Source organism: Ranitomeya variabilis, chromosome 2 (genome assembly GCF_051348905.1).
Source record: "Ranitomeya variabilis isolate aRanVar5 chromosome 2, aRanVar5.hap1, whole genome shotgun sequence".
NCBI lineage: Eukaryota > Metazoa > Chordata > Amphibia > Anura > Dendrobatidae > Ranitomeya > Ranitomeya variabilis.
The window spans coordinates 1073739679-1073764666 of NC_135233.1; the positions used below are offsets into that span (position 1 = coordinate 1073739679).

Genomic DNA, 24988 nt, shown 5'->3' on the forward strand with positions numbered 1-24988 from the left:
ATTGGAATGCTCACCCTCCCCCATTATACTCACCTGCTCCCGACGGACCCTGGCAGATTCTCACTAACCAATGGTCTCCGGGCACCTGCAGCTTCTTCCCATGTACAGTGGTCACATCGTACTGCTCATTACAATAATGAATATGCTTTCCAACCCTATGGGAGTGGATTCGCGTCCATATTCATTACTTTAATGAGAGGTACCACATGACCACTGAACACAGGAAGAAGCTGCCAGCACCGGAGAAGCAGGGACATGCAGAGATGCGCCGGGAGCAGGTAAGTGTGATTTGACAGCTGCCGCTCCCCCTCCCCCACTGACCTGGAAGGATGACCAGCTGGTGGTACTGCACAAGGGCCTGGTACCACCAATGAGTGCCATATTGGAATACCCATCACTTGGGTATTCCAATATGGCAGTCAACATACTTCCGGTGCGGTGAATTGTGGGATTCGAGGATGTCCAGATGGAAGTGGATAACAGACAATTTAAGGCAATTATATAAATAGATAAGTACTGCTATATATAACAAAATTCACCATCTCCTATGAACACCAGCTGAATGCCAATTTTACAGGAGGATTGTAGTGACATGCACAGGGGTCTTTAGCAGACCGATGGCTGTCCTGGCAACACAACAGCACCAGCAATCACATCACAGGGGTGATGGGCACCTGGAATGAAGCGATCTCTGCCGGTGTGTGTTAATGTTGCTTTCAAAGATTGACACTGGCATTTAACAGATTAACAGACATGGACTAATCTCCTCTCCATCTGTGGCTGATAAAGGTCCATGATTAGTGATGATCGAATAATGAAATATTCGGATTCGGGAAAATCAGCACAAATAATTTCTAATATCTGTGTATTCGTACTAAATAACGAATCCAACGCAAGTCAATGGGAAAGCCGAATATTTTTCTGCTGGATCCAACAAACAGGTCTGGGGGCCTGGAAAAAAAGCTGAAATGGATGGGAAAGAGCTAAAACTAAATGGGAACAGCATGGAGAAGATGTCTGCATGCCTTTCTGACTCACATATGGTATCTGGGAATAATGTTGTCAGACTATTGCGTTGGTTTTAAGGATTTTTAAAAAGACCTACCAAACCAACCAACATTTTTTTTAAAGGAAAAAATGCTAAGAAACCTTTTTTCCTTCATAATTATAAGTATACAACGCTAAAAGAAAATGAAAAATAAAAAATAAGAAAAACATTATACCTTCCGTTAGCATATATACACACAGAGCGTTTTGGCTTTATATTTTCCTTTAACATTTGCGAAGTTTATCACTCCTACATTTGTGAGGACCCTCCCTCATGCCAAATAGTTAGCAAGATAGTGGAACACATATTCCCCATTGCTTTACAATGCTATTTCAAACATGGTCATTTGAATTTTGTCCTTTACCCGCCACCACCACTATGTCCACCGCCATGACATTTTGCCGTACTCGCTGACAATTAGCAGAGTGCCACCATGTGCTGTGAAACTTGAGTTTTGAGAGCTCCACAGGTCATTTTTGCCTCTGGATCCCAATGGAACCACTGTCATAGAGTTTGAATCCGCTGTAAGGTAAATATAATACAGGAGTTGGAGGAGCTGTATGATCAATGTAAGGAAACTGGATTCTACCAGGCACCAAAAGCATTAGAATTAAATCCGGAATGCACTGTGTATGCAAGTGAGGGCCTGTATTGTGGTCAGTCTGTCAGACCTGAAACCCATGTCAGGAACATGTAGAAGCCTCATTTTACTAGGAATCAGCCTCCTCAAGGGGAAAAGACAAGAGTGCCATTGACACATCTGCACTAGACCAAGCACTTCTTCTGGAAACCTCAAAACCAGGCATAATGTACATTTTGCAATGGTTTTGAGCAACAATAGCGTAATTAAAGGATATGTCCCAGAGAGTGATGTCTGTGGAGTGTATTACTCAGGTGACAGGCCGTGCTACAGAGCTCAAGTAAAGGCCTTAGCGTGGCAATGACCATATTCCAATATGTGTAAGGCTGCGGCTTGAATAAGTCCATGGAGCGTATTAACCCAGTCTCTTAGATGTGCTTAAAATATACAGAAACTGGCCAATACCCCACCACCATTTTTTTGGCAACAGTTTAATAAAGTGACACAAGTGTCATTTAGGACTCTGGAAAAGTCAGCAATGGTCTTTGTCCAAAACCGGACAATGTTCAGTGGGAACAGAAAGTTTTCAGACACCTTTGCATTTTTCACTCTTTGTTTCATTGCAGCCATTTGGTAATTTCAAAAAAGTTCATTTTTTTCTCATTAATGTACACTCTGCACCCCATCTTGACTGCAAAAAAAAACAAATGTAGAAATTTTTGCAAATTTTGTAAATTAGAAAACCTGAAATATCACATGGTCATAAGAATTCAGACCCTTTCCTCAGACACACTTATTTAAGTCACATACTGTCCATTTCCTTGTGAGCCTCTTTGAGATGGTTCTACTCCTTCATTGGAGTCCAGCTGTATTAAATTAAACTGATAGGACTTGATTTGTAAAGGAAAGGCACACACCAGTCTATATAAGACCTCACAGCTCACAGTGCATGTCAGATCAAATTCGGATCATGAGGTCAAAGGAATTGGCCAAGGAGCTCAGAGACAGAATTGTGGCGCACATCTGGACAAGGTTACAAAAGAATTTCTACAGTACTCAAGGTTCCTAAGAGCACAGTGGTCCCCATAATCCTTAGATGGAAGAAGTTTGGGACCACCAGAAGTCTACCTAGACCTTGCCTTCCAGCCAAACTGAGCAATCGAGGGAGAAGAGCCTTGGTGAGAGAGGCAAAGAAGAACCCCAAGATCACTGTGGCTGAGCTCCAAAGCTGCAGTAGGGAGATGGGAGAAAGTTCCACAAAGTCAACTATCATTGCAGCCCTCCACCAGTCGGTGCAGTGGCCTGAAGGAAGCCACTCTTCAGTGCAAGACATATGAAAGCCAGCATAGACTTGGCTAAAAAAAACACATTAAGGACTCCCAGACTATGAGAAATATGATTCTCTGGTTTGATGAGAAGAAGATAGAACTTTCTGGTGAAAATTCTAAGCGGAATGTGTGGAGAAAACCAGGCACTGCTCGTCACCTGCCCAATATAATCCAAACAATGAAACATGGTGGTGGTAGCATCATGCTATGATGGTGTTTTTCAGCTGCAGGAACATGACGACTGGTTGCAATTGAAGGAAACATGAATGTGGCCAAGTATAGAGGTATCCTGGATGAAAACCTCTTATGGAGTGCTATCGACCTCAGACTTGGTCAAAAGTTCACCTTGCAACACGACTATGACCCTAAGCACACAGCTAAAATAAAAGAATGGCTTCAGAACAACTCTGTGACCATTCTGGACTGGCCCAGCCAGAGCCCTGACCTAAACCCAATTGAGCATCTCTGGAGAGACCTGAAAATGGCTATCCACCAAAGTTCACCATCCAACCTGACAGAACTGGAAAGGATCTGCAAGGAAGAATGGCAGAGGATCCCTAAATCCAGGTGTGAAATACCTGTTGCATCATTCCCAAGAAGACTCATGGCTGTACTAGCTCTGAAGGTGCTTCTACTCAATACAGAGCAAAGGGTCTAAATTAGAGTTGAGCAACTTTTACTTTTTTAGGATCGAGTCGGGTTTCTCAAAACCCAACTTTGTCACAAGTCGGGTCGGGTGAAATCGGCCGATTATTGCGAAAAGTCGGGGGCCGACTGAAACACGAAACCAATGCAAGTCAATGGGGAATCAAAGTCAGCAGTGAGTGGAGGACAGGAAAACACCTACAGTGCCCATTTTAATGCCAAAAACATCAATTCTTATAACTGAAGCTTGTCAGTCTTAATTTACTTTACAATAATAGCTAGGCATTGAAAACTGCTGGTCATTTGGCTAAAGTTGTGGGGGGTAAGGCTGGCTCAAGATTTTCGTGGGCCCAGGAAACGTGGAATACGTCACAGCGGTGGAGCAGGGAGAGGTAAGCATTTCAACTTTGCAAGTGCTGTGATCCTGAGCAAGCAGGGGGGCCCACTAGTTCGCATTGGCACTGGCACAGGGCCCCTCAAAGTACAGCGGTATGTTTGACGGCATCCCACCAGCGGAGACACTTTTGCGTACTATGAGGGGCCCTTTGCCAGTGACGTTGCCACCGAGTATGCCCCCCCTACCTGATGAAGGAACCTGCACTTTCATCTGCACCTTCCTGTTTGTCCCCGTGTAAGGTGGTATAGCATGCAGGAAGGGGAACCTGACTCTCGGCAGGGTCAGATTCTGGCTGTGTAGAATGCAAGGGGAATGTAGTGGTCTGGGTCAATGTACCAGCAGACTCATCTAGCAGTGGCTGGGCAATGGGCAGGATAAGGAGGAAACACAGATATAGGCCCAAATAATAAAGTGGGCTAAATGCAGTTCAAAATTGGTAACAGGAGTAAACTGGCGGCATAGCTTTGTTCAGCGGAGGACAATTGTAAGGAGTGGCAGACACAGTTAGTAGGCCCAAAAAAGTACGTAGGCTAAATGCAGTTCAAAATGGGTAACAGGAGTACACTGGCGGCATAGCTTTGTTCAGCAGAGGACAATTGTAAGGAGTGGCAGACACAGTTAGTAGGCCCAAAAAAGTAAGTAGGCTAAATGCAGTTCAAAATTGGTAACAGGAGTAAACTGGCGGCATAGCTTTGCTCAGCGGACGACAACTGTAAGGAGTGGCAGACACAGTTAGTAGGGCCAAGTAATAAAGTGGGCCAAATGCAGTTTAATATTTGATATAGGATGAAAATTGAAGCTCAGCTTTGTTCAGTGGAGAAAAGCAAGGAGCGGCAGACACCGTTAGTAGGCCCAACCAAACAAGTAGGCCAAATGTAGTTTAATATGTGATATATGCTGAAAATTGAAGATCAGCTTTGTTCAGTGGAGGAGAAAAGCAAGATGCGGCAGACAGCGTTAGTAGGCCCAACCAAACAAGTAGGCCAAATGCAGTTTAATATGTGATATAGGCTGAAAATTGAAGCTCAGCTTTGTTCAGTGGAGGAGAACAACAAGCAGCGGCAGACACCGTTAGTAGGCCCAACCAAACTAGTAGGCCAAATGCAGTGTTTAACATGTGATATAGGCTGAAAAATGAAGCTCAGCTTTGTTCAGTGGAGGAGAAAAGCAAGGAGCGGCAGACATTGTTAGTAGGCCCAACCAAACAAAGTTTAAAATTGGTTACAGGGGTACACAGGCGGCATAGCGTTGTTCGGCGGAGGACGATTGTAATGAGTGATGCAGACAGACTTAGTAGGCCTAAAATAAAAAAGTAGGGTCAATGCAGTTTAAAATTGGTTACAGGGGTACACAGGCGGCATAGCGTTGTTTGGTGGAGGACAATTGTAAGGAGTGGTGCAGATAGACACAGGTAGTAGGCCTAAAATAAAAAAGTAGGGTCAATGCAGTTTAAAATTGGTTACAGGGGTACACAGGTGGCATAGCGTTGTTCAGCGGAGGATGATTGTAAGGAGTGGCACAGACAGACTTAGTAGGCCTAAAATTAAAAAGTAGGGTCAATGCAGTTCAAAATTGGTTACAGGAGTGAACTGGCGGCATAGCGTTGTTCAGCGGAGGACAATTGTAAGGAGTGGTAGACACAGTAGTAGGCCCATAAAAGTAAGTAGGCTAAATGCAGTTCAAAATTGGTAACAGCAGTAAACTGGCGGCATAGCTTTGTTCAGTGGAGGACAACTGTAAGGAGTGGCTGACACAGTTAGTAGTCCAAAATAATAAAGTGAGGTAAATGTCTGCCAAAATTTTTTTCAAAAATAAACAGGTGGCATAGCTATGTACAGGGGTGGGCTTATCTGCTGAGTAGCAGACAGTGGTAGTTGGCGCAAAGTATTACATGGTCTAAATGGAGGCCGGGGCCCCTGTATATTTTAACTATCATCTATCATTTCAACAAATTTGTATTGGCAGTGCCATTGAAGGATTTATCAGCACAGACTACACTGTGGTGGAGCAGGGAGAGGTAAGTATTGCAAGTGGTAGAGCACTGTTCGACCAGGGGGGAACACTGTCTCGTGGGCGGCGGCACTGGCACAGGGCCCCTCATATTACGACGGTGTGTCTGACATTGGTTGGCACCACCACCGTCAGAGACACTTCATTGTACTATGAGTCACCCTGTGCCAGTGCCGTCGCCCAAGAGTGGGCACACCCACCTGTCGAGGCAAACGGCACTCGCACTGGTGCTTGCGCTAGGTGGTGTGGTGACCACGGCTCTGTGGGGGGAGTCAGCCCATTTAGGGAGGTAAAAAAATGGCCTATGGTGGACATTCAGCAGCTGCAAATGGAGGAATTGGAGCAGTCAGTAAGAGGAGGCCAAAAGCAAGATATTTTTAAGGCAAGCTACGTGTCAGCAGGGGAAGGTGGGGCAAAATAATTTGAAATCCGTGATTGGTTCATTTTAATGAAGGTTAGATCATCAACATTTTGGGTAGCCAGACAAGTCCTTTTTCGGTCAGTATTGAACCAGCAGCACTAAAGACTCTTTCTGATAGCACACTAGCAGCTGGGCAAGCGAGCGCCTGTAATGCATATTCTGCCAATTCAGGCCAGGTGTCTATTTTAGATGCCCAGTAATCAAAGGGGAATGACGTGTGAGGGAGAACATCGATAAGGGAGGAAAAATAGTTCGTAACCATACTGGACAAATGTTGTCTCCTGTCACTTTGAATTGATGCAGCAGTACCTGTAGTGTCTGCGGTCATTGCGACATCACTCCACAACCTGGTCATAAAACCCCTCTGTCCAACGTCACTTCTGATTTGTGCACCTCTAAAGGTACCTTCACACGAAACGACGCTGCAGCGATAGCGACAACGATGCCGATCGCTGCAGCGTCGCTGTTTGATCGCTGGAGAGCTGTCACACAGACCGCTCTCCAGCGACCAACGATGCTGAGGTCCCCGGGTAACCAGGGTAAACATCGGGTTGCTAAGCGCAGGGCCGCGCTTAATAACCCGATGTTTACCCTGGTTACCAGCGTAAAATGTAAAAAAACAAACAGCACATACTTACATTCGCGTCCCCCGGCGTCCGCTTCCTGCACTGACTGACTGACTGAGCGCCGGCAGTAGCAGGGCACAGCGGTGACGTCACCGCTGTGCTGTGCTTTCACTTTCACTTTGCGGCGCTCAGTCAGTGTGGGAAGCAGACAGCGGGGGATGCGAATGTAAGTATGTACTGTTTGTTTTTTTTACATTTTACACTGGTAACCAGGGTAAACATCGGGTTACTAAGCGAGGCCCTGCGCTTAGTAACCCGATGTTTACCCTGGTTACCAGTGTAATATATCGCTGGTATCGTTGCTTTTGCTGTCAAACACAACGATACACGGCGATCGGATGACCAAATAAAGTTCTGGACTTTATTCAGCGACCAGCGACATCACAGCAGGATCCTGATCGCTGCTGCGTGTCAAACTAAACGATATCGCTAGCCAGGACGCTGCAACGTCACGGATCGCTAGCGATATCGTTACAAAGTCGTTTCGTGTGAAGGTACCTTAACACCTCTGCCATGTTGCCCCCTGTAGCTCTTGTAAGAACCATCACCTCCGCTGTGTGCTGGGAATGCCTGAACCAAACGATCTACAAGAGTTGCTTGTTTGGTAGCCAATATTTGCTCAAGGTTCTCATGTGGCATTATATTTTGTAATTTTCCTTTATATCATGGATCCAGGAGGCAGGCCAATCGTCATCGGTCATCATTTTGATAATGCAGGTGGCCCCTTTTTAGGATACGCAAGGCATAATCAGCCATGTGGGCCAATGTTCCAGGTGTCAATTCACTGCTTGTGCTGGGTTGAGGAGCACTTTCTTGCAAATCAACATCACTTGTCTCCCGCAAAAACCCTGCACCTGACCTTGCAACGCCACCAGTTTCTATTGCCCCCTGAGAAGCATCCTCCTCCCATAAATATTCATCCCCATCATCCTCCTCCTCCTCCACTTCATCCGCCACCTTTTCCAGGAGAGTTCCCTGAGCAGACAATGGCTGACTGTCATCAAGGCTTCCCTCATCCTCAGCTGCAGACGCCTGCTTCTTAATGTGCATCAAACTTTGCATCAGCGGATGCATTAGTGGGATGCTCATGCTTATGATGGCATCATCTGCACTTACCAGCCATGTGCATTCCTCAAAACACTGAAGGACTTGACAGAGGTCTTGTAGCTTTGACCACTGCACACCTGACAACTCCATGTCTGCCATCCAACTACCTGCCTGTGTATGTGTATCCTCCCACAAATACATTACAGCACGCCTCTGTTCGCACAGCCTCTGAAGCATGTGCAGTGCGGAGTTCCACCTTGTTGCAACGTCGATTATTAGGCGGTGCTGGGGAAGCTTCAGCGATCGCTGATGGTTCTGCATACGGCTGGAGTGTACGGGCGACCGGCGGATGTGCGAGCAAAGTCTTCGCACCTTCAGGAGCAGGGTTGGTAACCCCGGATAACTTTTCAGGAAGCACTGCACCACCAGGTTCAAGGTGTGAGCCAGGCAAGGTATGTGTTTCAGTTCTGAAAGGGCTATGGCAGCCATAAAATTCCTTCCGTTATCACTGACTACCTTGCCTGCCTCAAGACGTACACTGCCCAGACATGACTGAGTTTCTTGCTGCAAGCACTCTGCCAGTACTTCCGCGGTGTGTCTGTTGTCGCCCAAGCACTTCATTTCCAACACAGCCTGCTGACGCTTACCACTAGCTGTTCCATAATGGGACACCTCGTGTGCAACACTGGCAGCTGCGGATGGAGTGGTAGGGTGACTGTGCTCTGTGGACGAGCTTTCTCTTCTGGAGGAGGGGTGTTGAACGCCTACTGCCATCTGTTGCCTTGACCGTGGGCTAGGCAGAACTGTCCCACTATGGCTGTCCCCTGTGGATCCTGCATCTACCACATTAACCCAGTGCACCGTAATGGACACATAACGTCCCTGGCCATGCCTACTGGTCCATGCATCTGTTGTGAGGTGCACCTTTCTACTAACTAATTGCCTGAGTGCATGGACAATGCGGTCTTTGACATGCTGGTGGAGGGCTGGGATGGCTTTTCTCGCAAAGACGTGTCAACTGGGTAGGTCATAACATGGTACTGCGTAGGCCATCAGGGCTTTGAAAGCTTCGCTTTCAACCAACCGTTAGGGCATCATCTCTAACGAGATTAGTCTAGCAATGTGGGCGTTCAAACCCTGTGTACACGGATGAGAGGATGAGTACTTGCTTTTCCTAACGAGAGTCTCTTGTAGGGTGAGCTGGACTGGAGAGCTGCATATGGTGGAACTAGCGGGGGTGGTGGTGGACATGGCAGATTGAGAGAGGGTTGGTGTTGGTATTCTTGATGTTGGCCTACATACAGTGTTTCATCCCAAGAACATGGTGATTCCCTGACTGCCTTGGCCTTGCGACGATACTTCCACATTTGCTGCAGGTGTTGTCCTAAACGGTGGGCTTACAGTGAGGGAAGCAATGTAGCGTTGCTGACTACCTTCATTCTGAGCGGGTGCACCAATGCCACGGAACGTTTGGTAGTTAGTCCAGGCTTGCAAGTGCATGCTGGTTAAATGTCTACATATGCATGTTGTATTTAAATTTAGAGGATTCTTCCCTCTGCTAAAGGTCTTTGAGCATATCTTACAGATAACTTTGCACTGATTATTCGGATCTTGGTTAAAAAATTGCCAAACTGCACTCTTCCTACTATCGAATACCTTTTCAGGCATTGTACGCTGTGCTACTTTCACCAGATGGCCACGCTGTCCTAAAACTGTTTTTGTTTTAGACACACGTTTTTGACCTGATACGGGCCTGCCAGATGAAAGCTGTTGCGATGTTGATGCCTGCTGTGGATCATCCTCCTCCGCTTCAGAGCTACTGCCAGCGGCACCCTCTTCCCCCAATGGCTGCCAATCTGGGTCAACAACTGGGTCATCTATCACCTCCTCTTCAATGTCCTGTGCACCTTCCTCTGTGTCACCGTGTAAGGTGCTATAGCTTTCGGGATGGGGCACCATAGTCTCATCAGGGTCAGATTCTGGCTCAGTACACTGCGAGGGCAATGTAGTGATCTGAGTCAATGTAACAGCATAATAATCTAGCTGTGGCTGTGCATCTGTGCACTCCATGTCCGATTCATCTTGTAATGGACTGTTAAATATTTCACTTTCTAACCTGGCACGGTATGTGTAAAGAGCTCCATGGAGTAAACTGTAGTGTCGCCTGCCGCATCCTTCAGTTTTGCTTTGGGTGAAGGACACAAGGAAGCGACTTGTTCCTGACCGGGAGAATCCACTGACGACTCGCTGCTTTTATATTTCGAACTTCCTGAAGAGGAGGCGAAAGAGCTAGAGGCTGAGTCCGCAATGAAAGCTAAAACTTGTTCCTGCTGCTCCGGTTTTAAAAGCGGTTTTCCTACTCCCAAATAAGGGAGCCTTCAAGGCCTTGTATAGCCAGACGATGACGCTGTCTGAACAACTCGAGCCTTAGGTGCTATTTTGCTTTTCCCACTACCACCAGATGCTCCACCACCACCACCATCATTACCAGCTGGCAATGACTGCCCACGGCCTCTTCCACCAGACTTAATCATTTTTGGGAAAATGTAACCAAACTTACAACCGTTATATGGTACTGTAAAACAAGATAGAAGGTATATATAAACTTGTTGGCAATTTAAATCTCCCTTTTTTGTGTGGGAGACTGCTGCTAAAATCAGGCCCACTGTATTACACTACACAATGTAAGTGGCAGAAAGTGGCTGGAAGATATACGACAAACAGAACTGACGCAGATCCACTTAGTGGCAATTTAAATCTCCCTTTTTGTGTGGGAGACTGCTGCAAAAATCAGGCCCACTGCATTACACTACACAATGTAAGTGGCAGAACGTGGCTGAAAGATATATAAAAAAAAGGGACTGTACTACAATAGCAATCTCCCTACAATGATCTCAGGACAAGTATGGCAGCCAGCAACAGGACTGCTGCACACAAAAGTGAGGACAAATATACAATAGAACTGTGCAGAAAGGAGCAACAGGATTTTTGCTTTTAAAAAAGCAGTTGGTTTGCACAGCGGCGTACAAACAGCAATGCAGCTATCAGGGAGCCTTATAAGGCAACCTAATAAGCTACAGAGCTGATGCACAAAAAACTAGCCTCCACTGTCCCTGCAAAGAAAAGGTGGCGATGGACAGTGGAAATCGCTACAGCACAAGCGGTTTGGGGGTTAATCTTCCCTCCCTTCCCTCCCTTCTGACAAAGCTGCAGCAACCTCTCCCTATGCTGAGATCGGCAGAAGTAAGATGGCGGTCGGCGTGCACACACTGCCCACACTCTGCGTCCTCCTTCATTGGCTGAGAAATGGCGCTGAAAGCGTCATACGAAACGCGACTTTGGCGCAAAGATCGCCGACAGCATGGCCGATCCCACACTGGGATCAGGTCGAGTTTCATGAAACCCGAGTCAATTTGTCCGATCCGTTTCGCTCAACCCTAGTCTAAATACTTATGACAATGTGATATTTCATTCTTTCTATTTTTAAAAAATTTGCAAAAATGTCTAAATTTCTGTGTTTTTCAGTCAAGATGGGGTGCAGAGTGTGCATTAATTAGAAAGAAAAATAACTTTTTGGAAATTTCCAAATGGCTGCAATGAAACAAAGAGAGAAAAATTGGAAGGGGTCTGAATACTTTCCATACCCACTGTAAATTGCAAACATATATATATATATATATATATATATATATATATATATATAGATGCTCTGTCTAACTAACAATTTAGAACATATTAAGAGATAACAAAAGCACTGTGACAAAATTGTCATAACCTGCTATAACCACTTAAGAGAGATAAACCATAAAAAAGGTCCAGTGCAATAAATCATAGAAGCATATATAGAAAAATGCACATAGAGAACCAAATAAGTAATAAATTAATGTTTATTGCAAAATATTAAAACCGTGTTAAAAATGTACCAGAATCCAGAGAAGACAAAAGGGGTGAGCAGACAATTAAGCACCAAAAGAGTGAAACCACAGGTCTGACGTAATACCATAAATCCAAAACCCATGAGTAAATCATAGACCATTCACATTGTATTAATTAGCTCAAGAAGAGTAGTAATTTAACCTGAGACTTGTGGTGCCACAGCCCCTACGCTCATTTCGGCTTTGTGCCTTCTTCTGAGGAAGTCAACTAACAATTTGTGAATAGACATATATGCTGACAAGGGACAACTTAACACTGCGCTGGAACAACTAACTAGACATGGTTGCTGTCTTTTGTGTCTGTACAATTGGAGGTTGTTGACAGGAGGCCTCAGCACCTCCTTCCTGGACTGCAGAGTGGGAATGGCGTAACACAGGGGAAGGGCCAGTGGTTTCACCGTCAGACACATATTTTGCACCCAGGCATTCCATCCACCTACTGGGGTGCTGCGTATATGAACAGTAAAGGATGTATGCTAACAAAAGTATTATGTCAAATTTCCCCTTATAAAGGGATGAGTGGGTACGAATTTTGAACTAGCAGCATATATATACAAAGCATGTTTCATTACTCATATTATTCTGTGCAAGGCTGAAACATGAAGAATTGTGTGGAGCATATTAATGCATTTATTTTCCAAAATATTGTGCAGACTGCAGACCCTAAAAACAACATTAGGCTACCAGATAAATGCTTAAAGAGACCATGAGAAGAGCAACACAATAAAAAAAAATTATAATAATAGAATATATAGAGATTGAGATTAGAAATTTGACCATTGCACAATGTACAAAGGTTTCCAAAAATTACTCCAAGGGGGGTGAATTATACACGCTGAAAGAGACCATGATGGGAATCTCACAATACATTTTGCAGTTATTACAAAGGAAGAGATAGTGAGTACTAGTTTCACCACTGCACAATGTGCAAAGTTTTCCAAAAATTACCCAAGGTGTCTGTATCAGACCAGCTTAAAGACACTGTGATGTGGACATCACAATTGGAGTTGAGCAAATATTTCAATATTTGGTTTGGCTCACGATTGCCGAATTTGCAATATTCATCGATTTAATAGCCGAATATAACCGAAGATGCACAGCACAAAAGCCAGTGTTTCCCACGCTGTCACACAGCATGGGAAACACCGGCGTAGCGCTTCTGAACGGTGGTGAAATCATTCCCACCGGTCAGAGAGCTGCGGTTCCCATGCTGTCAAAAGACAGCGTGATCGAACAGCTGTGATAGGAGGTAAAAAGTTTATCTGCAGCTTGGGCTTGAAGGACGCTGTTATCGTCACCTAAATAGTCCTTCACCATCTTGGTCAACTTTCCCTCCTCATCATAGTTACACCCACAGATAGCCCTTGCTGATGGAATGGTCTAATGAAAATGGCCCATTTAGTTGACATTTACCCTTCCCCCACTGAATTGCACCTGGTGTTTCTGGCTCTCCCCTGTAATCCTTTGGGCAAAAAGAGCTGGTACCTCTGCCACCAGCATTGTCTGAGGGTAATCTTTTGAGCAAGTCTTCCACTATGGCCCTCTGGCATGCATGCATTGAAAATGGTACATCTGCCTCCGACATTAGGAAAGCAAATTTCTCCTTGTACCATTAGTAAGGAAAGGTGCACAGCCAGTATTTAACGGTGGACAAAATGTCTTTCACGCAGTATCAGGCACTGTCCAATCTTGCTCCATAGCCACCTGCTCGGCATTCAAAGCTTCATCTTTCAGATTCTGCTGCAATCGTATTAATAGACAGCAGGATGGTTATGACCATAATAGTGTCATCAGAGCTCACCATCTTGATGCAGTACTCAAAGTTTTGAAGAACCTCACATAGGTCAGTGATCCACACCCACTCAGCAGTTGTTATGTGTGGGGGCTGAGTTTTACTATGACAGGCATTGAGAAGCTGGAATTAAATGACTGCCCTCTGCTGCTGAATAAGTCTTGCCAACATATGGAAGGTCAATTTTGTGGGCAAACTAAAGTGCTGCTGCAGAGAAAGCCTGAGATGACTTTTTGAAATGTGCGCTGACACAGTGTATCTTGGGTAGTAGGTCCGACAAATCAGGGTATGGTTTTAAAAACCACTGTACAACCAAGTTCAGCATGAGGGCCATGCATGGAACATGTACCAACTTGTTGAGCTTTAAAGCCGCCATCAAGTTACGCCGATTATCACACACAACCAGACCTGGTTGGAGGTTCATCAGTGATGGCCACTGATAGTTCTGTTCTTTTATCTCTTTCAACAGCTCGGCTGCGTTGTGGGCTTTATTACCTAAACAAATGAGCTTCAGCAGAGCGTGCTGCCGCTTCGCCAAGGCAGTGCTTCAGATTTCCCATCTGAGGAGAGATGGGGAGGCTAATTCCTCTGAGTTTGAGGAGGAGGAGGATAGAAAGGAAGTGAAATGTGAGGAGACTGAAACCCTGATGGAAGTTGCATTCGTTATTGTTGGTGTGGGTAAGATGTGTGATGTCTCAGCCTCTGACTCTGTCCCAGACTCCACCAGGTTAACCCTGTGTGCCATTTGGGAAATGCATCATCCCTGTCCACAAGAACTTGTCCACATGTCTGTGGTTACAGTAGGTGGACCTTCCCTGTGACTCTGTTGGCCAGAGCATGGCTGATATTGTGTAACACATGCTTATGTAATGTGGGGACGGCACACGGGGAAAAATACTGCTGGCTGGGAATGAAGTATCTTGGGGCTGTCAATGCCAAGAGGCCACGGAAAGACTCAGTTGCCACAAGTCAAAACGGCAACATTTCCAGGGCTAGCAATCTGGCAATGTGGGTGTTTATGGTTTTGGCCTGTGGGTGGATGGCTGGATATTTTTGTTTTCTAGTAAATGGCTGAGACAGGGATAACTGAATGCTGCACTGGGACAACAAAATGGACATGTTTGCTGACTGTTGTGTGTGTGCAATTGCTGATTGTGAGCAGGAGGCATGAGCGCCTTCTTCATGGTCAACAGATTAGGAATGCCGTAACACAGAGGAATGGGCACTGGTTTCACCCTCAAACAGAGATTTGATACCCAGGCATTCCAACCACCTACTAGTGTGCTTGGCTGCCATCTGCTTTTGCATGCTGGTGTAGTTCAGGTTGTTGCTTTTTCTTAGCTTGGTTTGGCAGATGCTGCAAATTACAGTTGTTTTATCTGAATGACTTTCAGAAAAAAACTGCCATGCAGAGGAATAACGCACCCTTGGCTTGTTATCTATCTGAGTGGGGGCTCTGTGGAACAGTTGACCAAGTTCTACCTCTGGGCAAACCACTACCTCTTCTTGCCTGTTTTTTGTTACAGATCCATCCCTCTCTGCACTGCTGTGCTCCTTAGGCGTGCCACCGTGCCAAGTTGGATCAGTGCCCTCATCATCGACCATGTCGTCTTCCAATTCCTCAATCTGATCCTCCCTCTGAGCTGCGATTTAGGCTGACCTGATGGCATCTGTGCTTCATGATTATCCTCCACCTCTTCAGACATCAACTGACCTTCCCCAATGTGGCTTTCTCCTGGCAGTGGGTGCTCAAATGTTTGGGCATCACTGCACTCCACCTCATCATAACCCTGTTTAATGATGCATATTTAGAGATCTGACAATTACAAGGGAATGTAAAAAGTTCCTCAGAGTGGCCTGCATTGTGGTGATATATCTCCTGGGACTCTTGGTGGTGGAAGGAAGAAGGACCAGGTTGATTATTTAGTGGCCCAGCCTCTTGGCCACTAAATTGGACTGTGTGGAAGAGTTTGTGGTGCTGCTTGTCAGCACACTGGAGCCTTTATGTGCCATCCAACCCACAACATCCTCGCACTTGTCTGAGTTTGTTAGTGGTGTAGCGCGCTGACCAAATTTGTGACAGGAACCTAGAATGAGATACAGTCACCTATGGATCTGTCACACGGCCTTGGCTGGCACCTTCACATTCCTTAACGTTACCCTTTCTCCTCTTGAATGCATAATGCTTAAGAAACCAGAAAATACTGGTTTTATTTTTCACAAGTACCCTTACAAAAGTCTTATGTACAAATTTCCTGTATCTGGCAATGTGTGTTTTCTTTTTGGAGATAGCCTTGCTGCCACACTCCAAATGCGGAGCAATGAAGATTTTTTTCCCTTGCTAAATTGTCACGTACGATTATCTCTACCCTGATTGCACCATTTGCACAACTGCGAGATAAAGATATGCTATTTTTTAAACCAATAGCATATTATGATTTTTTTCAAATGTCTTACTGACACACTTCAACAGCGGAATAATGAAGATTATTGCCACTGCTAAGTTATCATGTAACATTATCTGTACCCGGATTGTGCCAGTTGCACAACTGCTAGATAAAGATAAGCCATTTTTTAGTCTTTGCTTATACATTATGTGGTTATATTGGGTACTCTGTTTTGTATCAGTGCCAGTATTTTGAGTACTGTTTACATAGATGTCTTATTATATATGTGTCACCATGACCATTTTCAGCCATATTTGTATTTGTTTTAAATGTTTTTAAAAGTTTTATACATGTTTGTGCACTCAGTGTTGTATCAATAAAACTATTTTCACGGTTATAACAGGTGTGTGTACCTTTATATGTGCCTTCTTTTCTTTGCTTTATCTACTCCAGTGCTGGGCACATTGGTAGCACCCCTGATTATTTATATATATATATATATATATATATATATATATATATATATATATATATATATATATATATATATATATATATATATATATATATATATATATATATATATATATATATATATATATATATATATATATATATATATATTATATCTTCACAGCATACACAATTGCCTTCAGATGACCCCAAAGATAAAAGTCTAAGAGGGGTCAGATTGGAGACCTTGGTGGCCATTGAACTGGCCCATGATCACCAATCCACTTTCCAAGGAAACTGTTCATGTAGGAATGCTCGGACCTGGCACCCATAATTGATGGTATAGTGTGGCATATGGGGTACAAAGATAAAGGGGCCATTCTTCATTAATGGAAACCTCAATGCCACTGGATATCTGAAATTACTACATGATGATGTGTTGCCCTCCTTATGCACTGAAGATGGCACGTTACCAGAGTTTTTCCAGCAAGATGGTGCAGCACCACATTATGGGTGTCAGGTCCGAGCATTCCTACAAGGAATCTGACCCCCTTAGACTAGCAATTCTTCTGCAGAGTGTGTCAAGAGTGGGAGAAGAAGGTTGCATTGACAATCCAGCACAATGGGCAGCACTTTGAACACATTTTATAAGTGGTCATAAACTTGTAAATAACTCATGAAAGAATAAAGTTATGTTAAAACCAAGAACACCATTGATTTTCTTGTGAAATTCTCAATAAGTTTGATGTGTCACATGACCCTCTTCCCATTGGAAAAAATAAAGTTGGATCCAAATTGGCAGACATCGAAATGGCCGTCATAGTCATCACCCATCTTGAAAAGTTTCCCCCCTCCCATATACTAAAGTGCCACAAACAGGAAGTTGATATCACCATTTATTCCCATTTTTTGGGGGAGATGCACACAGTTTTTTTTTAAAATGCATTGTGCTCTAGTTGTGACCATTCTTTTTGCTTCTCTATGTGACTCAAAAAATGTGTGAACACACTTATATACTATATATATATATACACTGTATAAACTGTATATATTCAACAGTGGGTACAAAAAGTATTCATGCCCCTTTAAATTTTTCACTCTTTGTTCCATTGCAGCCATTTTGTAAATTCAAAAAAGTTCACATTTTTCTTATTAATGTACACTCTGCACCCCATCCTGACTGAAAAAAAAAGAAATGTAGAAATTTTTGCAAATTTATTAACAAAGAAAACTGAACTTTCACATGGTCATAAGTATTCAGACCCTTTGCTCTGTATTGAGTAGAAGCACCTTTTGAGCTAGTACAGTCATGAGTCTTCTTGGGAATGATGCAACAAGTTTTTCACACCTGGATTTGGGGATCCTCTGCCATTCTTCCTTGCAGATCCTCTCCAGTACCATCAGGTTGGATGGTGAGCATTGATGGACAGCCATTTTCAGGTCTCTCCAGAGATGGTCAGTTGGGTTCAGGTTAGGGCTCTGGCTGGGCCGGTCCAGAATGGTCACAGAGTTGTTCTGAAGCCACTCCTTTGCTATTTTAGCTGTGTGCTCAGGGTCATTGTCTTGTTGGAAGGTGAACCTTCGGCCAAGTCTGAGGTCCAGAGCACTCTGGAATTGGTTTTCATCCAGGATATCTCTGTATTTGGCTGCATTCATGTTTCCTTCAATTACAACTAGTCATCCTGTCCCTGCAGCTGAAATACACCTCCATGATGCTGCCACCACCATGTTTCACTGTTGGGATTGTATTAGGCATGTGATGAGCAGTGCCTGGTTTTCTCCACACATTCCACTTAGAATTATCACCAACAAGGTCTATCTTCGTCTCATCAGACCAGAGAATCTCATTTCTCATAGCCTGGCAGTCCTTCATGTGTTTTTTTAGCAAACTCTAAGTGGGCTTTCATATGCCTTGCACTGAGGAGAGGCTTCCGCCGGACCACTCTGCCATAAAGGCCCAACTGGTGGAGGGCTGCAGTGATAGTTGACTTTGTGGAACTTTCACCTATCTCTTTACTGCATCTCTGGAGCTCAGCCACAGTTATCTTGAGGTTCTTCTTTACATCTGTCACCAAGGCTCTTCTCCCATGATTGCTTAGCTTGGCTGGACGGCCAGGTCTAGGAAGACTTCTGTTGGTCTCAAGCTTCTTCCATTTAAGGATGGAAGGAGGCCACTGTGCTATTAGGAACCTTGAGTACTGCAGAAATTCTGTTGTAACCTTGGCCAGTTCCTTTGACATCATGTTCTCGTTGGTCTGACATGCACTGTGAGCTGTGAGGTCTTATATAGACAGGTGTGCGCCTTTTCAAATCAAGTCCTATTAGTTTAATTAAACACATCTGAACTCCAAAGAAGGAGTAGAACCATCTCAAGGAGGATCACAAGGAAATGGACAGCATGTGACTTAAATATGAGTGTCTGAGCAAAGGGTCTGAATACTTATGACCATGTGATATTTCATTTTATCTTTTTTTCATTAAATTTGCAAAAAATTCTACATTTCTGTGTTTTTTTTTCAGTCAAGATGGGGTGCAGAGTGTACATTAATGAGAAAAAATGAACTTTTTTGAATTTACCAAATGACTGCATTGAAACAAAGAATGAAAAATGTAAAGGGGTCTGAATACTTTCCATACACACTGCATTTATATACATATATAGTATATATTCAAACCAAAAAAATCCAAGCAAACTGTATGAAGGAAGTCTACAGTAAACAAAACCTTCTAAATATTTACTCTCTTCATTATGTGGCTTATTATATTCCCATTCCTTCCAGGCAACAGAATCATAACCATTTAGGATAAAAAGTCAAATAACTGAATGTTACCTCATGCATTGTCAGATATGGTCTCTTCATATCGAGAATGTGCAGATTTCCAATGATTGGTAGCGGTCGAGGTCCGGGGGGCAAATTATAAGCATTTTTTTTCCATCCAAAGAAAAACAAGACAAAAAAAAGACATAAAATAACAGACAGAACCAATGTGATGGGATCAGATGGGATCATAATGCCAGGAAGGGTTTCTGTAGATAGACAAAAGAGAAGCATATAAATGTGCAAACATCTATAAACATTATCCTATCTTTATTTATTTATGTATTGCATGACTTTCTTTCTTTCTTTCTTTTTCTTTCTTTCTTTCTTTCTTTCTTTCTTTCTTTCTTTCTTTCTTTCTTTCTTTCTTTCTTTCTTTCTTTCTTTTTTTCTTTCTTTCCACAGAATATCTATACACCTATCGTACCTTACCTAAAATCCTTCTATATTCTCAGTATTATTCTTCTATCCCTCAGCATTTATACTTACTTTGTTAATGAAATGTCCCCGACTGATCCTTCTCTTCTGTGTGATTTTGCAGTTCTGATTCACATTATATAACACTGAAAATGTAACGTGATATTTACAACCCGCCCAGATATCCGGGCCAAGAAATTGTTTTCTTTGAGATTTGCTGTGACACGGAGCAAAGTTTTCCAGTAAGAGAGTTCAGCTACAAATTAAATCTAACTGACTGGAGGACCCAACATGTCCATGAATAGCACAGACGAGTGGTGAAGATTTTCAAAATCGGTGGTCTATGTTCTCCTGCAGCTGGAGCTGGTTATATACATGTGGTAGCTGTTGGCTGATCGTAAGCTCGGCAGATTGCTATTCTCCACATATATGAATGGCACAACCAATGGGGAGGGAGGAACAAGTTGCTGTCAGACACCTCCGGGGAAGACTTATCACAAAAGAAAACAAAAAGGGCAGCATGTTAAACTTCAAATTTCTGGATCCTTCTCTTCCCCCAAATCAGCTGTTGAATGGCACTCTTCCGGCCTTCATTGATGGTCAGTCAATCACACTGATAAAAGAGTGTTCAGCTGACTTTAATCTAATGTGTACCCTGGCCTTTATAGCTGGTGGGGCTTTTCATTGGGCACTATGTGATCTACTTACAGGGAACCTGTCTGACCAGGGCCGGACTGGGACTGAAAATCAGCCCTGGCACACAAGCCAAAGCAGCCCACATTCATATCAATTAAATAGGAGTGTATCTCTTCGATGCAGCCTTTTCTGTACAGTTTGTGGGTGAGAACACTAAGGGAGTTAAATAGGTGAAAAATGACAATATACGTCCCTCTTTGTCCTTAAAAATTGGGACATACAGCATTGTGTGACTGTGCCTGTGCCCCGTGACCCTGCTGATATTTTTGATTAGAAAAGAAAAAAAAATGTAAAATTATGTGAGTGGCTCCCAAATTTGGATGACGGTACACCCATACAAGTCTATGGGTGCATACAGTATAAGTGATGAGCGAACGAGCTCACCACTACTCGTTACTCACCCGAGTATCACTCTGCTCGGTGTACTCGGCGAGCACCGAACATTTCCGGAATTATTTGGTGGTAACTGGTGTCTCCACCCAGCATTTTTGGCAGAATCCAGAGACACAATCACGCTGCAGGGATTGTCTGCCAGGCCATGAAACTTCGCAGCCATCTTTGTTGTGGTCATGCAGTGATTGACTTGGCCGCACAGCATCATCCCGAGTATAAGAGACCTGGTGTTGCCCTGCTCGCCGCATTCAGCTCCGGATTCAGTGAGAGTAGGGAGAGCTGCTGTCGAGATAGGGTCAGAATAGTGATTTTTATAGTTAGTGTAGGTCTGCAACTCTTAAATCCACAACTCATGATAAACCAACAGTCCTTTTTAGGGCTAATTCGTGGGTCCCATAGGGAGATTCCCGCCACACGGGAGGAGCTACTAGCTGTGTCCAATCGTATTGACCTCAGTTTTAATGAGCAGATGTTAGAGTGAGCCCAGTGTAGGCAGAGGTTTCAGCTGGCTCCCACCTTCGCCAAACCTTTGGAATCTCCGGTCCAGGCCCCTGAGTCACATGAGGCCATGTAAGTGTCACGAGCTTGATCTAAGTTCCAGACCGCTCGTGCACTCAAGGTCTGTCATGTTTGCCAGCAGTCAGTACATCTTGCCACCAGATGTTCCCAGTGGTTCGGGAAATGTCAGCGTCTAGTGGTAGTAGGTGGAGGTACACTAGACACGGCAACGTTTGCCTTCAAATTGTCCCTTAAGGGGTCAATTACAATAGGCTCATACACTCATTCGGTAGAGCTCTGCGTGGATTCTGGGGCGGAGGGCAATTTTATGTCTTCTGCCTTCGCCCAACATCACGCAATACCCCTGGTGATGCTTGCTCAACCAGTAGCCGTACAAGGGGTAAATGGGTCGACACTGCCCTCACAGATAACACACCAGACCATTCCTTTTACTTCGTCCATGTCACCATCTCATCAGGAGATTATATCTCTGCTTGTCATTCCTGAGGGAATTGATGAGGTCCTGTTGGGGATACCATGGCTACGGTACCACTCTCCTCATATTGAGTGGTCTTCAGGCAGAATTTTGGGTTGGGGTGAATCTTGTGGGGGTAGATGTCAGAGGGAAAGCGTTCAGGTTGCTACTACTGAGGTACCTGCAGATCTATCCTCTCTCCCAAGCAATATTGGCTCTATGCGGATGTGTTCTCCAAAAGGGCTGTAGAGACCTTTCCGCCTCACCACCCCTATGACTGTCCTATTGACCTCTTGCCTGGTGCTGAGCCTCCCCGGGGTCAAGTCTATCCCTTATCTCTCCCCGAGACAGAGGCAATGTCACAGTATATCCAGGAAAATCTTGCAAGAGGATTCATTAGGAAGTCAGTGTCTCCTGCAGGGGCTGGGTTCTTGTTCGTGCAGAAGAAGAACAGGGAACTACGTCCATGCATAGACTACAGAGGTCTAAACGCCATCACCGTTAAGAACAAGTATCCCCTGCCCTTGACATCTGAGCTCTTTGATAGGCTTCGGGAAGCAAGTGTTTTACTAAACTAGATCTGCAGTGTGCTTGCAACCTGATTCGCATTCGTGAGAGGGACGAATTGAAGACGGCTTTTAAAACCAGGGATAGGCACTATGAATATCTAGTGATGCCTTTTGGGCTCTGTAATGCCCCAGCCATTTTCCAAGACTTTGTTAATGATATCTTCCGGGTTATGCTCTCCACCTCGGTCGTAGTCTATCTGGATGATTTTCTCATCTACTCTCCGGATATTGACCCCCCACCAGAGAGATGTTTGCAGAGTCTTTGACCACTTTTGGGCAAATTCCCTCTATGCCAAGTTGGAGAAATGTGTGTTTGAGCAGGGCTGTATCATCTCCACATAGGGATTAGCTATGGATCCTGCCAAAATACAGGCTGTGAAGGACTGGCAAGAACCCCATTCTCTTAAAGCGCTGCAGCGCTTTATGGGGTTCATTAACTATTATCGCCAGTTCATTCCTCATTTCTCAACTTTGGTAGTTCCCTTGGTTGCCCTCACCAAGAAGGGAGCAAATCCCAAATTGTGGTCTGAGGAGGTCTCCAAGGTCTTCACTTCTATTAAATCTCATTTTGCTAGTGCTCCCATCCTACATCACCCCGATGTAGATAAGCCGTTTATAATGGAGGTGGATGCCTCATCGGTTGGTGCTGGAGCAGTCCTTTTCCAAAAGGATGCTCAAGGTCAGAAGCATCCTTGCTTCTTCTTTTCCAAGACCTTCTCACCAGCGGAGAGGAATCATTCCATCGGGGTGTCAGGACTCTGAACATTTTTTCTTACCTTTTGTGCATTACTGCCCTTTTCCAAGATGGCGTCTTTGATCTCATGTGCACTGTGTCTTCCTGCTATAAAACTCCACCCCAGCCTTCAGTCTGTGCTAGAGTATTCTGCCTTGCATCCAGCTCCTGACTCTGATGACTCCCTGGCTATATACCTCTCCTGTGAACCTGTGTGGTGATCCTGCTACTCTGCTCTGAGTTCCTGCTGCATACACCAGTTTCCAGTAATCCTCCTTCATCTGCTGCTTGTGTTTACTTCCATCTGCATTTGCTGGACATGTAAGCTGTTGTTGCTCTGCAAAAACCTGAGACTATTACCCAGGCCTCCCTGGTTGAGCTAAGATATTATTTGAACTGCCTTATAAGCATATCTATCTGTATTTGGACTAAAACAAGTACTTATTTGTGTCAAGTATCCTCAAGAATAATTGTGCTTCATAGACTTTCTGCGTGATTGCATTTTCCTCTGAAGTTTCCTATAGACTGCTAAGCTGCGTTTAATATTTACTCCAAGTGTTGTGGACTTGAGTTTCTCTCTGCACCTGTTTGAATCACCGTGTGATAATACAGACTTTACCACTTATAAAACTGTGTCCTGTAGTTGTCTTGTTCCACGCAAAGAGTATCCTGAGTTATCCCCCATAATTATTACAGGATACTCTAGCCACAAAATAGGAGACTGCTGGAACAATGACTGCAGAGAGCAGATTAGATCAGGTGTTTTCCATAATTAGATCACTGCAGAAATATGTGGAAGGTCTGCAAAAGAAGTTTGGAAGCTTTGAACACAATCAACAAGTGTTTGGACAGACTTTGCAGGACTTAAGCACCCGCATGGCAGCCCAGGAAAACAAACTTGCTGGCATAGAGTCCCAGTATGGACGGGCTTTTCAGGACATAAGCACGCAAATAGCTGCACAAGCGACTTTACCATCTGGGCAACCACCACCAGCTAGCCCACCTAAGTTTCCCCCATTCAGATTTAATGGTGATCGTGACAAATTTCGTGGCTTTGCGAATCAATGTATGCTATATTTTGATGTGCATGCTGACCTTTTTCCTAATGATAGATCCAAAGTATTGTGTGTAATAATGCTGCTGACCGCACGAGCGCTCGCCTGCGCGAATCCAATGATTGAGTCTCGTGACCCACGGTTAAATAACTTGAATGATTTCTTGGCCGCTATGGCATTAATGTTTGATGACCCTAATCGCCGTGCAACTGCTGAATCTGCCTTATTGTCTTTACGCCAGGCTAAATGTTCTGTTTTTGAGTATGCTACTGAATTCAGGAGATTAGAGGTAGATACCAATTGGGACAGTTATGCACAATTGCCTATTTTTAAATGGGGTCTGTCTAGTATTGTAAAAGATGAACTAGCACGCTCTGAGTCACCACAAGAGCTACAGACATTTATTCAGCATTGTGTGAGCATAGACATTTGCCTTACTGAGCGTAGGCAGGAGAAATTTGCTGCATATAACCGTATTTCTAACTTTTCCCTTCCTTTCAAAGAGCCTGCAGGTAAAATCTCTCAGGAGGTGGAGGAGGTGCCCATGCAAATTGATTCCTTTCAGAGGCGCGAGATTAATGAGCGCCGGGAGCATCGCCTTCGTGAAAGTCTATGTTTCTACTGCAGTCAGTCTGACCACTTTTTAATCAACTGTCCCAAGTGT

General features: G+C 44.3%; 1 protein-coding gene across 2 annotated transcripts in view; it reads right to left on the minus strand.

Moving 5' to 3' along the window:
• LOC143808686 (cytochrome P450 2K1-like) overlaps positions 1–20106 on the minus strand; it is a 154046-nt gene extending 133940 nt beyond the window's left edge. For both annotated transcript variants that reach the window (XR_013221996.1, XM_077291596.1), the window contains exons 1-2: positions 19978–20106; positions 19501–19697 (exon numbers count right to left, since the gene is read on the minus strand). Coding sequence is in view for 1 of the 2 variants with exons in the window: in XM_077291596.1 (XP_077147711.1) it covers positions 19501–19680 (180 nt within the window). In the remaining variant the exon portion in view is untranslated. The remainder of the gene's footprint in view (positions 1–19500; positions 19698–19977) is intronic.
• Positions 20107–24988: the final 4882 nt, after the last annotated feature.